At 39.9% G+C, this 14,416-nt stretch overlaps 1 protein-coding gene across 2 annotated transcripts in view; it reads right to left on the minus strand.

The window, feature by feature from the left end:
• Positions 1 to 8,174: 8,174 nt before the first annotated feature.
• Positions 8,175 to 14,416, minus strand: part of Anln (anillin actin binding protein) — a 46,002-nt gene continuing 39,760 nt past the window's right edge. For both annotated transcript variants that reach the window (XM_042695144.1, XM_042695143.1), the window contains exons 22-24: positions 11,031 to 11,138; positions 9,578 to 9,750; positions 8,175 to 9,416 (exon numbers count right to left, since the gene is read on the minus strand). In XM_042695144.1, coding sequence (XP_042551078.1) covers positions 9,293 to 9,416; positions 9,578 to 9,750; positions 11,031 to 11,138 — 405 coding nt within the window. In that variant the 3' untranslated portion in view covers positions 8,175 to 9,292. The remainder of the gene's footprint in view (positions 9,417 to 9,577; positions 9,751 to 11,030; positions 11,139 to 14,416) is intronic.

The raw sequence follows: 14,416 nt of genomic DNA on the forward strand, positions 1-14,416 counted from the left end.
CTACCACCCTGTGCCAAAGTTGTAAAGTTCATTTTTAGACACAACGACTTGTACATCTCATTGTTGCAATGGGTCCACCTGTATCCCATTTAAACAATTTGTTTTTTCCCTTCCCCTCCCCAATTATACCAACATCAAATACAGTGAAAACAGGGGTTATACTACGGGGGAGGGACATACAAAGCAACAATGAAATCATCTTATAAATATGTTAGAAACAATAGCAAGAAAGAAAAACCATTTAAGTCCTTATCTTGGGGTTCATTTTCCTAACATCAACTTATCTGACCATTTCTGCTTGTCTCATACATATACTAGTTATTGCAAATAAGGCAAACTATGGAACCTATGTTTCTTTGGGCTTGGCTTACTTCACTTAATAGGATTTTTTCCAAGTCTTTCCATTTCCTAACAAATGGGGCAATGTCATTCTTTCTGATGGAGGCACAGAATTCCATCGAGTATATACACCACATTTTCTTGATCCATTCATCTACTGAGGGGCATTGGGGTTGGTTCCATATCTTAGCTATGGTAAATAATGCTTCAATAAACATAGTTGTGCTGGTAGCTTTAGTATGGTCTTGTTTGTGATCATTCGGGTAAGAAAGACAGCCCCTTCAGTAAATGGTGCTGGCAAAATCGGTTAATCACTTGTAGAAAACTAAAACTAGATCCTTATATATCACCCTGCACCAGAATCAACAACAAATGGATCAAAGACCTCAGAGTCAAAGCAGACACCCTGAAAACATTACAGGAAGGAATAGGAGAAACCCTAGGTCTCCTTAGCACAGGCCAAAAATTTCTAAATAGAGACCCAGAAACACAACAAATCAATGAAAGGTTGGACAAATGGGATTGCATGAAATTGCAGAGATTCTGCACGGCAAAGGACATAGCTAGCAAGATCAATAGAAAGCCCACGGATTAGGAGAAGATCTTCACTAGCCATACAACGGACAAGGGTCTTATATCTAAAATATACTTGGAACTCAAAAAATTAAACCCCCCAACAACAAATCCTCAAAGAAACAACTGCCTGATAAATAAGTGGGCTAAAGACTTACAGAGAAACTTCTCTTAAGAGGAAAGAAGGATGGCCAATAGACACATGAAGAAATGCTCCACCTCCCTAGCCATAAAAGAAATGCAAGTCAAGACAACATTGAGACTCCACCTCACCCCAGTTAGAATGGCTATAATCAAGAACTCTAATAACAACTGATGCTGGAGAGGATGTGGCCAAAAGGGAACCTTACTTCATTGTTGGTGGGAGTGTAAACTTGTTCAACCATTTTGGAAAGCAGTATGGAGTTTCCTCAAAAGACTCCACACAGAGCTCCCCTATGACCCAGCAATCCCACTTTTGGGCATTTACCCCAATGATCACAAAGAAGAAAGATCTTAATGTTAAGATCTATCTGTAGATCTTTAGAACAGGATTTTGAAGACTCCCTGGGAAATTTTCCCAACAGCCTGCTCAAAGATAAAAATTACAGGTACTCCTTCAGGCAGCGTCCAATTCAGATTCTTAATGCGTCTAGTAACAATCATAACCTCTTTCTTTATATAAACCCATAGCAAAAAAGCAAAGATCATTGTGTAATTTCCAATAGTCTGTCTCACTGATGACCAGTTGTCTGGGATTTTAGTTATATGATCATAGCACTTTTTTGCTTTGGTTATCAGAGATAGGCCCTATAGGGATAGGATCTCATGTACCTAAAGATAAATGTAGATTATGAGCTATTTATTTTTTAAAGGAAAATAGGGCATATTCCCTGATGTTTTTCTTTTCTTTTCTTTAACCTTCTACAAATCAGTTTCCACTAACAGTCATTCTTTGTTAAGGTCAGCAATGACAGTGTCTTCCAACTTAGTTATCTCTGTGTGTGTGCATGCACGAGTGCAAGACCTGGGACTTGACTTCAAACCTGGGTGTTGTCCCTTAGCTTTTTGACTAAGGCTGACACTCTACCACTTGAGCCACAGTCCTACTTCTGGCTTTTTGCTGGTTAAAATTTCCTGCCTGAGTTGTCTTTGAACAACAATCCTCAGATCTCAGCCTTCTGAAAAGCTAGGATGACAGGCCTGAAGCACCAGCAATCAGCTCCAACTCCGTATCTTCAATTGAAAACACACCAAGGGCCATTTGGACATGACTTTTCTGTTTTGTGGTCCCAGCTATTGTTGAACTTTTCAGCCAGGCTTCATGCTGTTCAGTGACTCACAGAGAGAATTCAGAGTTAGCTGTATGACAAGGCCTCAGAGATAATTTTAGCCAACAAGCTCAAATACATGTCTTTTCATAAAAACAGAATTTCTTGTATGCAATCTTATTGTGACAGGGGAAAAATGTTAAAATTAAAATTTATAAGGAATCTTTTTTTACCTAATACAACCAATTAATTGAGAAAGTTAAAATGGGGAAGTGCTATGAGAACTATGCACACATCTCAAATCTTCCTCTTCACCCATCACGTACATTGTTAGGATAGGCCTTTCATGGAGTAGGAGTCTGCAAAATGAGTTCCACAACCTCACAAACTCTTCCTTACATCAAAAACCAAAGTCTTCTCTCAGAGTCAAAAGAGAACCAAAATTTAAAGGCACTCACCAACAACTCTCAATCATGTTCTGGCTTTCATTATTTTTCCTTTTCCTGCACATTTAATATGGCAATCATTTGCATGGGACCTCCCCATAATTCTCAGAGTAAAAATACTGCCATGGAAGACTTTCAGGGTATGGGATATTTGACTGTTATTTACTATCTGTCATTTACAATAATACAGTAATACAACAAGTATGCCCGCATATTGAGAACAAACACTACTGACACTTGGCTTTTGCTTGCAGAAGCAGGAACTCACACAATGATTATAGAGCAGTCTACTGGCCTCCAATGGTTGCCAGTCAATGTGTTTTGCCAAGGGAATGAGTAAATTAATACAGCAATAAAGTTATATGAGAGAGGCTGCTGATTATGGTGTACCTGCCATGTTTCATTCTGTCCCAATCCTCATTTACTCATCTACTCATCTGGTGAGAATTATCCTTTCCTGTATTTTCATGGTTATATCTTCTTCTTCTATGTGAAAAACCAATTGTCCCTCAGACAAACTCTCATAGTGTTTTCCCAGCATGCAAAGCGGTTCCCATGGTTGAGCATTCCTGCTGCATGTCCTGTCTTAGCTTCACCTGCTACCTGGGTCCCACTCACAGGGCCTGGAAAAATCAAGGCAGAAGCACAGTGAGTATAGAGATGCCCAGAAAGGCCCATCACTTTCCTGAGATTTCAGAATGGTGGGGACAGGTTGAGGACCCAGCAAAGCCTCTAGAGAGCAACATCAAATCGCATCAAATGATCAAAAACAAAATAGTTCTGAACATCACAAGGGAAGTGCTGGGACCTAGCAGCCCATGGAGGAAGCTTTCAAAAATCTAAGACAAATGAGTTCTAGTCTCGACTTGTACAATGGGCCGAATCATCTATTGGTGTGTAATGAGTGAGAAGTAGCATATTCAGATCCGTTTTCTCTTCTGAAATGTATCTCCTGGCTTCTGTCACATATTGCACCCAAAAAAGGATTTACACCAAGAGCGGGAGAGGCAAGGGAAGAGAAGAGGAGGAGAGCAGAGAAGGAAATGGAAAGGGAGGGGTGGGACAGGAAGGGAAAGAACTGTAGAGAGGTTGAGTGAATAGGCAAAAATTGTTGGTCTTAATAAACTTTGCAAAAACATCAGAGCCTCAGAAGCTGATTAAAATAAAAACAGAAAGATACATGACTAAAATGCAAAAATAAGGGCTGGGAAGATGGCTCAGTGGTAGAGCGCTTGCCTTGCATGCATGAGGCCCTGGGTTCGATTCCTCAGCACCACATAAGCAAAAAGAAAAAAGCCAGAAGTGGCGCTATGGCTCAAGTGGTAGAGCGCTAGCCTTGAGCTGAAGAGCTGAGGGACAGTGTCCAGGCCCAGAGTTCAGGCCCCACAACCTGACACCCCAAAAAATAAATAAATAAAAATAAAATGCAAAAATAAGTGAAGAAATAAGTTGAAGAAAAGTAACCAATGGTAATAAGTTTGGTACTTTTTTTTTTTTTTTTGTCGGTCATGGGGCTTGAACTCTGGGCCTGGGTGCTGATCTCAGCCTCCTGAGTAGCTAGGATTACAGGCGTGAGCCACCAGCGCCCTGCGTTTGGTACTCTTGAATGTAATGCACTGTAACCTTGATTAATTCTAAGAGCTAGACCACCAATTTGGTGCTGTTTCCAAGATGTACAGACAATACAGATACTCAATCACATACAAGATTTAGTGTGCACAGGACAAGAGCATCACAGCTGTTCAACAGACATGTAGCTTTTCTGAACACCTGAGATAAAGCTCCCCCATGGGCCCTCATAAAAAGGACACTGAATAATGTTTGTTGTCAGTTTCCTTGAAAACACCCCAAGAATGTATGCCACAATGAGTTTTATATTGTTGTCTCATGTCCATCAAAATCGGCAGATGGTAAAAAAACAGAACTACAATTTAATCCAAGTGCCAAGGGGACCATTTAGAAATATATGCCCTTCTAACACTCTTCAGGGAATATGGCATCTCACAACCCAGATATTTCCCCTTGTATTTCCAAGTTTACCATGTAGATAGGGAGTATCTTTAATATTGGGGTTCGGAAGCACAAGGTAGTTAAGATAAACCCAGGGAGAAAAAGGGCCAAAAGGCTGACAAGATTGTCTGCCAGATTCATGGATATGTGGAAGACACAGACTCTATAGAGTTAGAGACAAAGGACCGTGAAAGTAGCAGTGAAAAATAATCAGTGAAAAATAATTCACATTTGTGCTGGCTCCAGCTCCAAGTCCTATAGTGGAATGCAGTGATGACACCTTTTCATGCTCGTTTACAATATGGGAAAGGAACCCTGAACTTAAGGAACCGGGATCTTTGGTAATGAGTGTAGTGTTTGCCTTTTGTTCTCTTTCAAGAAAGGGTCTATTTCTATCATCGAAGTCCTAAGTAGATCTGCTATCCGCTCTGAGGCTGTTTACTATATGTATATCCTGGAAAAGATAGCCTAGAACAAAGGGAATCTATATCTGTTCTTGTAAGTATTCCATATAAGAAGATTATTTAAATGAATAGAATTAAGCCTCACCAAAGGTTCTGAATTCCCAAGACATTATCTTGTCATGTTCTAAAATCCTTGCTAAAATGTCTACCTTCCCCACGCAACCACTGTGTGAGACAAATCCATCCAACAGCCAGACGAGGGAACAGAAGCATGTCCTTCTCCAGGGTAGGCCTTGGATGGTCTACAGACCTGGGCAGCTGTCAACAAACTCAAGCCAGAGCACCCTGCTAAGCCAAGTCCCGAACCCTGACCCCCAGAACCACATAGTGGTCAGTGTTATTGTCACTTTAGTTCACTAAGTTTGAGGGGAAATTTTTTACCCAGCAATATGTAAGTCATAAACACAAAGTCTCCAAAAAAGATTTTTTTTTTTAATACCAGATATAGGTGGTTTTAGGGACAAACTTTATACTCTTCATTTCCTTATCCCAAAGTATGCTTCCTTCAACATTTTCCCACCAAACTATGATTGCACCTGGGCCTTTCCGGAAACGTCACAATCCATATCCAGTCAACTCTCTCTACTCAGTCTCCCACTCATTTTTGACCCGGATTTTAACTTTTAAAAGTGTTCCCGAGTCCATGAAATACAGGCAATATGTGAAAATACTAACTGCGAACTTATCAACTAATCTAAAAGTATAGTCTGAAATCTAAGCACTTTTCCACCCCAGGGTCCCAATCCTCCTATAAACAACGAGGTGTGGGTCCCCCTGCTTTTCTCCCACTATTGCTGTATGTCACACAGTGTATCCCTTCACTATAAGTTACTCTGGAGAATCTTCCAGGTCAATCATTTCATGTAGTTAAGTCTTGCTTTGTTCTTGATGACCATGGTAGGGTATTTTCCAGAAAATGTGGACCATAATTTCCTATTATGGGCTTGCAGATTCTTTTTATTTTCTTCCTCACTGATGAATTTTCAGGTTGTTTCTATTTTTTCCCCCTTTAAAAACTATCCCAAAGCTTGGCACTGGTGGCTCACATCTATAAGTTATTTGGGAGACTGAGATCTGAGGATTACTATTCAAAGCCAGGCTGGGCAGGAACTCTTATCTCCAATTAGCCATCAGAAAATAAGAAGTGGCACTGTAGCTCAAAGTAATAGAGCCCTAGGCTTGAGCAGAAAAATCTCCAGGATAGTGCCCAGGCCTTGAGTTCAAATGACAAAAAAACAAACAAAACTTATCACAGTGATCATCTTCTATGTGTAAGTTTGCCCCACAAGAGTGAAGACATGGAATTAAACAGCTAAGCTGTTTCTAGAGAAAGAAAATAGATGACATACCTAAATGCCTTGCAAACTGGACTGGTTAAATAAATGAAAATTTGCTATGAGGACTTTTTAACCTATGGAATGCTATCCTTGGGATGTGGCTAGTTAAGGTTGTTTACTGTAAATAAACTTAGAATTTAAGGATTTGTTTGGCAAGATTCCACGAAGTTACAAAAGCCACACCACTAAGCAGGGCATAAAAATGGGAATATTTCCTTATCTAAGGGCTCTGAAAAGTGAGATAACTGGAAACAGTTTAGAGTTCCATCACTCCAGGCCAAAGAGCTGGTGTCCCCAGCGAGACCTGAGGCGGTAGGGTATGGCAGGCCTCTCCCGCCAATTACCATGCTCTGGGATTTCTGAGTAGTTTAACCCAAGTAACATCTCTGATGCATGAGTTCGACCTCAAATTAGGATCTTGGTTGTTAGCACAGATTCATGCAAACTAACAAACTGTTCTTCAAGATTTTTACCAGTTTTTATTCTCAACAAGAATAAGATTTCTTTTTTTCCGGTCCTCAGAACTACTACCTTTCCTTTCCATCTTGTGGGTCAATAAACCATGGCTGCTTCAATTTGACTTTTTGTTCATTGGTTTTCAATTTTTATGTATTTGTGGCTCTTTGTATTTGTAGATATGAATTTCCTACTCCCCTACTGCCCCTTTCTTTTAAGTTAATTTTTCTTTGTCTTGCTAACAGAAGTATCACAATATAATGATGAGGTCTGTGAATGCCAGAGCATTCACACCTGGGTAGACCCGGGGCTAAATTCAGCCCTAGTGAAGTACCAAAGATTTCACTGGGATAAAGATGAAGTTCCACACCAGGGATAAGGCCTGGTACTCACCAGACACTCGAGTCATGCGGACCAGACTAGGAGCTCTCCTATATTGTGTACATTGATTCTTTCATTATGAAGTATGCTGTGAATATTTTCTCCTCTCCCATTGCCTGTGTTTTGTATTTATAAATATTTGTAAGGCAGGGCTTCTTTTATACAATCAAATCTATGCTTTTTCCTTTGTGGCTTTACCTGATTTTTACATGAGTCATTTTATTGAATTAATGGTTGCATTTGAGTTCATATTTTCATTAAACTGCTTTGTGACTGTGGTCACAATTTCTCCACAATTTTTCCCTAAAGAGCAGAGCTTCTTTTCTCAATTCTTCATTCATCTCACACATCCAGATCATCTCCTCCACTTGCACAGAGATGATGCTAAATCATCAGGGCAGTGTTGTTTGAGGGGCTTCTAACTCCATGTTTCATAATCACCTAAACCTAAATATCTCCAAACATGAACTGAACGTTTTATATGTACCAGAATACAGTTACCTCTTGGGGTACTCATGTTGTTTTGTTTGCTTTAAACAGCATGAATAAAGCATATCTGAACATAATCATATAAATGTTTTTAAGTATACACATAGTCTATGTGATTTGCATGTTAGGAAATATGGGAAAATGCACAAAAACATTTTTAATACTAGGGAACTCCCAATCAGCCCCATCCAACCTGGCTGATGTCATCACCACCAATATCTGCTAAGTACTTACACCAACTACCCCCTCCCAAAGTACAGGCGGAGGAGTGGCATGACTGCCTAGCAAGTATGAGGCCTTCAGTTCAAATCCCAGTACCACAAAAAAATAAGTAAAAAAAGTACATAAAAGCAGCCACCAGTCTCAGCATGCACATGTAGAGCAGTCAACCACAAACACCATTTCTTAAATAACCAATTCCTTCAACTATTTACAATTATTTATTTAGGTAAGAGGTCATAAAACACATTTGTATAATATACATAAGAAAAGATACACTTGAATGAGTAAGAAATGACAGATGACAGAATTTAGTGTTTATAGATGAAACCATCAATAACTTTTAATGATACAGGGAAGAAATCCCAAGTGTACTCATATATTCTTTATAATATTTTTAAATTAAAAAAGATATTAGGCTTTAAAAGGTAATATACGATAATAGTTTTATTTTAATGATTTAAAAATAGGCTTCTAGACTCTATCATATATATGATGTGGAAGAAAAGAAAAAAAGAGTAGACAAGAACTTTGGCAAACAAAGTGTAAGTCCATAGCAGCTTAGAAAAAGTTGACTCCTTTTTATAAAAAGGTTCTGCAATTTATGTTGTCTGTGCAGCAGAAGCATTAGGAATTACTATGCTAATTAATGTTGGAGAGTCTATCAGCTGCATGGCAAAAATAAGTGTTTTGATAAAGGCTGAAGTTCTATTAAAAAAAAATGTGCACACACTGTAGAACAGTAACTGTAAACGTAAATGGGGTAATTATTACCAACTTGCACATCCCCTATGTCTACATCCTTAAAGGCAGCCTCAGGATACACTAACAAACTCACTGTGAAGAAGTTCCATCTCCATTATCAAAAAATGTTTCTGTAAAGTCCCATAGAAGTCTTCCTTCGAACTCTAGTAAGAAATCTAAGGTAACCAATGCATGATCACCTCTTGGGAAAACTACAGCAGCTAGAGGTCTCTGTCTGCCACCCCGCTATTTCAAGACCCACAGCTCCTAGAAGACAGCTCATAATGCCTTACTTTTTACAAAAATATGTTGATGTAAATAACTAATTAGAATTCTTTGAGGAAACTAGGACTTAGACTTTACAAAAATCAACTATAATGAACTGACTTCCAATCACCTATGAATGACAAGAGAAAGGAATTGTAGTTTTACATACAAAAGACATAAATACTGTATAATATGTAGTGAATATTTGCACAAACCCTTTCCGTTAAAGCATAAAATCCAATAAGCAAACCTGATGCTCTTAAGAGCTTTCTGAGGGCATTGTTCAAAGCCTATCCTTGGAATGGAGATGTCCACATCTAAGGCTTTCCAATAGGTTTGTAGCAAGCATCGGGTTGCCAGAGGCGAATATCGGTAAGAACCTGATTGAGTTTTTGCATCCAGAGATCCCGCTCTTCTTTAGTATCTGCTGATAGCCAGTTCCTAGAAGAACAAAACAAGAACTCAGATTTCTCACCCAGGTCTATATTTCCCTATACCACTGCTAGGGGAAAAGAAAAAAACAAAACAGAAACAGTCTGCCATGATAAGAAGAAAGTGGGCAATTATTTAGTTGACAGAAATAATAATGGGTCACTACATACTTGGTGACACAGAGCGTGTCCCGGCACTGGCTGACAAGAGTCTCACGGTCATCTTCTTGTTGTGGTCGGACAGTGATCAATTCAAAAGTGTTGCGTCTTGCACAAAATTCTCTGTTGGCTGGTTCTATCTGACGACTGGTACAATTGGCCAGGTTTATCCTTCCTATGGGATTCTTTAGAAATAAATTCCAAAATATTAGTAGAAAAGAAACAAGGCTATTTAAGTCAGTAAGCAATAAGTGATGTCTAAGTTGGAACAAATTAGTTTAAAATGCCATTATTTAAAAGTTAAAGCCTAACAATCAGAAACCAAATAACTCTATTATAAAATGGTCAAGGTAGCTGGGGTGCTAGTAGCTTATGCGTATAATCCTAGCTACTCAAAAGCTAAGATCTGAGGATCATGGTTCAAAGCCAGCTCTGACAGTAAAGTCCATAAGACTCTCTCACCAAAATGCAGGATGTGTAGTTGTGGTTCAGGCCGTAGAACACTAACTTGGGTCACAAAAGCTCAAAAACTCAGGGACAGCATTCAGTCCCTGATTTCAAGCCCCAACTATGCCCAAAAATAAATAAATAAATAAAGTGGGATATGGAACAGATACTTCTCAAAAGAAGACACAAATAACCAACTCCAGTCCTCAAGAAATGCAACTCAAAACCACGAGGAGGCATTGCCTCACACCTGGTAGACTGGGTACTATCTTAAGAACAAAATATAATGATTATTGGTGAGGACACAGTAAATCAACCCCTCTGTACAGCTGAGCAAATCTGGAAAAGTGTGTGGAGGTTCCTCTGTGGAAGCACTGATCAGCCTACAACTGTGCCTGGTCTCAAGGGAACTAAAATCAGTTTGTCCAATAGCAGTCAGCACTGAATGTACATGGCAGCATCACTAGGAGCAGCAGCTGGTCGTGGCCGTCAGCAGGTAACAAACTGAGTATAGTACATGCACCGTGGGATCTACTCAGCCCAAGACATATAACGCATGATGTCATTGCTAAATGTGGAATCTGAGACAGATACCACATATCACTTCTATATGTCGAACCTACACACATGGAGTTGATGGCACAGTGATCAGCAGAGGCCAGGGAGAGCAGCAAACAGGAACAAGGGAGACAAGGGAGAATTCAAGTTAGACAGGAGTGCGTTTTATGGCACAGATACTATCTTTTAATAATACCAAATTGAATTTCATACATTTCCAACTAAAAATATTAGCTGCTGTCTATAAACACATGTCAGCAAAAAACATTATGACTATTTCAAGAGGAAAGAAGAAAAACATACACCTGGGAGTGTGTTAAGAGTAATAGATACAGGATATAGGACATCTATCGAAGCACATACATGTGCATAAGCACTCCCACAGGTCTCACGCAGGCAGGGTGTCATGTGCAAAAACACCCCATGGAAGTCAACGTGCACCACTGACTATTTAGATTACCTTCCTCCTCTCATCATCCGGGTACGTCCAGTACGAGATACAGTTTCCAGAAAGAACACACCACCGCCGGTGCCAGGCACCAAAACCACTAACATCTTCAAATATGGTCTGGAAAAGTCAATTGAAAGGCAGGCTTTAGAACCCGTGGTGCTGATTCAGCATGTTAAATTTCAGCTGTGTCCTCTTTCATGTTGAAATCAAGGATTTTAATGGTGCCTTTTACCTTGGTAATGAACACTTCTGGCTGGGCACATCAGAAATGCATTTCAATGTCATCTACAAGCAGTTAAGGACATCCACATAACCCCTAATATATTTGGACCTAAACTTTTCCAAGCCTGATCCATAATCAAATGATCCTTAATCATGCACCAGAGAGGAAAATAAAGTAAAATGATTCTGAGTAGATTGGTCTTCCTAGAGAAGACTGCACTGAGTTTTTTGTTTTAATATATATTTTATTGTAAAGATACTGTACAGAAGGGTTACAGATACATTCATAAGGTAATGAGTACATTTCCTATCAAGCATTGTTACCTCCTCCTTTGTTTTTCCCCTCCTATCCCCTCCCACCCCATCTCCTCAGCTCCTCTCCCCACCAAGTTGTAAAGTTCATTTTCAACATAGTGTCTTGTACAGCTCATTGTTACAATGGGTCAACCTGTATCCTTGTTTCAGCATTTTGTCATTTCCCTTCCCCTCCCCAAATTAGAAAAATGAACATACAAGAGGCAGAGCACCAGAATCAAATACAGCGAAAACAGGAGTTATACTATGAGGGAAGAACATACAAAAGAAACAAACAAAAAAAAATCACATAGTACATTAAAAACAACAGCAACAAAGATAAAACTTCTTGTGTCCCTCCCTTGGGGTTCATTTCACTTAGCATCATCTTATATGGTCATATGTACATAGTTTTTGACCTTTTCTGCTTGTCTGGTAAGATTATCCAAGATGCATACTCGTTATTGCAAATAAGGGAAACCATGGACCCATGTTTCTTTGGGCCTGGCTTACTTCACTTAATATATTTTTTTCCAAGTCTTTCCATTTCCTAACAAATGGGGCGGTGCCACTCTTTCTATTGGAGGCATAGAATTCCACTGTATAAATATACATTTTCTTGATCCACTCATCTACTGAGGGTCATCTGGGTTGGTTCCATATCTTAGGTATGGTGAATAATACTGCAATAAACATAGTTGTGCTGGTAGCTTTAGTAGGGCCTTGTTTGTGATTGTTTGGGTAAATGCCCCAAAGTGGGATTTCTGGGTCATAGGAGAGCTCTATGTATAGTCTTTGAGGAATCTCCATACTGCTTTCCAAAGTGGTTGAACAAGTTTACACTCCCACCAACAATGCAGTAGGGTTCCTTTTTGGCCACATCCCCTCCAGCACCTGTTGTTATTAGATTTCTTGATTATTGCCATTCTAACTGGGGTGAGGTAGAATCTCAATGGAATAGAACTGAAGACCAGAAATGAACCCACAGACCAATAGCCACTTAGTCTTCGATAAGGGAGCTAAAACAATAGAATGAAAGAAAGACAGCCTCTTCAGTAAATAGTGCTGACAAAATTGGTTAAACACCTGTAGAAAACTAAAGACAGATCCTTATATATCACCTTGCACCAGAATCAACTCCAAATGGATCAAAGACCTCAAATAAAAGCAGACACCCTGAAAACATTACAAGAAGGAATAGAAGAAACTCTAGGGCTCCTTGAATAAAGACCCAGAAACACAACAAATCAAAGAAAGGTTGGACAAATGGGATTGCATGAAATTGCAGAGCTTCTGCATGGCAAAGGACATAGCTAGCAAGATCAATAGAAAGCCCACAGATTGGGAGAAGATCTTCACTAGCCATACAACAGACAAGGACATCATATCTAAAATATACCTGGAACTCAAAAAATTAAATCCTCAACAACAAATCCTCAAAGAAACAACTGCCCAATTAATAAGTGGGCTAAAGACTTACAGAGAAACTTCTCTGAAGAGGAAATAAGGATGGCCAATTAACACATGAAGAAATGCTCAACTTCCCTAGCCATAAAAGAAATGAAAATCAAAACAACATTGTACTGAGTTTTCTAAGGGGACCAGAAGGAGTCAGGGATGACGAGGTACCTGGATGGACACAATGGTAAAGCCATACTTGAGCCTTTTACCTCCCCATTACTCCCCACACATGGAGTGAGCATCCTCTGAAGTCAGATCTGTGCAGCTGGGGCCTAAGGAAAGCAAGTGATCTTCTAGTAAGAGTAGTAGTCATGTGGACTCGGAGCTCTAGAGAGTCACTGAGGACACATCGGCTTTGTCCAAGGACTAACTTCCACTTACACAGCAGAGGCAGAGCTGAGGGGGCCTCACTGCTTTCAGCTGCAGTTCATCAGAGCCCTAACTTCTATTCCAATCCTCACTGATGATTTTAAAAACTACTTTAGGAAGTTTTATGTAAAGAACAAAGCAAGGTAAACAGGTGACGATGATGTAACAGAGGTAGCAAGGGCCCGAGTGGAGTCTATTCTAGGCTTTGTGGTCCTCATGTTCTCTGTCACAAATACACAGTTTTCCTGGTGGGACACAACCATTCTGCGGGTGCCTGCAGACATCTGCAATGACAGTCATTGGCCTGAGTCCCCTGGCATCAGCAACCCACCACTGCTTTCCTCTCTGCAGTAGCTGATTGATAATACAACCTAACCTGATGTGGCTGGCGTGTGTTGTGAGAGGTGCCATTCTCAGCACATTTAAAAATACCCTTTTCTCCTCCTTTCTTTCCCCAAGCCATGCCTGGGCAACCCAGTCAAGAAGAAATCTTGTTATTTTCATCTCAAGCACAAAAGTTAATAGATGACTCACTGGCTCCCTCCTGTGTCTATGTTTACCTGTTATTCAGGTTACTGGATTCCTCCTCCCTCTGGCCCTGGCCCAGCAGGAAGAGAAGTGAACCAAGCAGCTTTCTTTCGATCAGGACCTCTGCTTTGTACTGGGGACTGGAATACTAAAGCACCTGCTCTTTAAGGGTAGTGCATAGCAGTCCAGAGCTCTTAACTACTTTATTGCTCTGAGTGGGAATACAACAAAATTATATTAAGTGAAGTAAGCCAGGCGCAAAGAAACATAGGTCCCACGGTTTCCCTTATTTGCAATAACTAGTATATGTCTGAGACAAGCAGAAACGGTCAGATAAGTTGATGTTAGGCGAAATGAACCCCAAGATAAGGACTCAAATGTTTTCTTTCTTGCTATTGTTTCTAACATATTTATAAGATGATTTCTTTGTTGCTTTGTATGCCCCTCTCCTACAGTATAACGCGTTTTCACTATGTTTGATATGGGTATAATTTGTGGAGGGGAAGGGAAAAACAAATTGT

Source organism: Dipodomys spectabilis, unplaced genomic scaffold, assembly GCF_019054845.1.
Source record: "Dipodomys spectabilis isolate Male_0828 unplaced genomic scaffold, ASM1905484v1 ptg000178l, whole genome shotgun sequence".
In the NCBI taxonomy this organism is placed as follows: Eukaryota; Metazoa; Chordata; class Mammalia; order Rodentia; family Heteromyidae; genus Dipodomys; species Dipodomys spectabilis.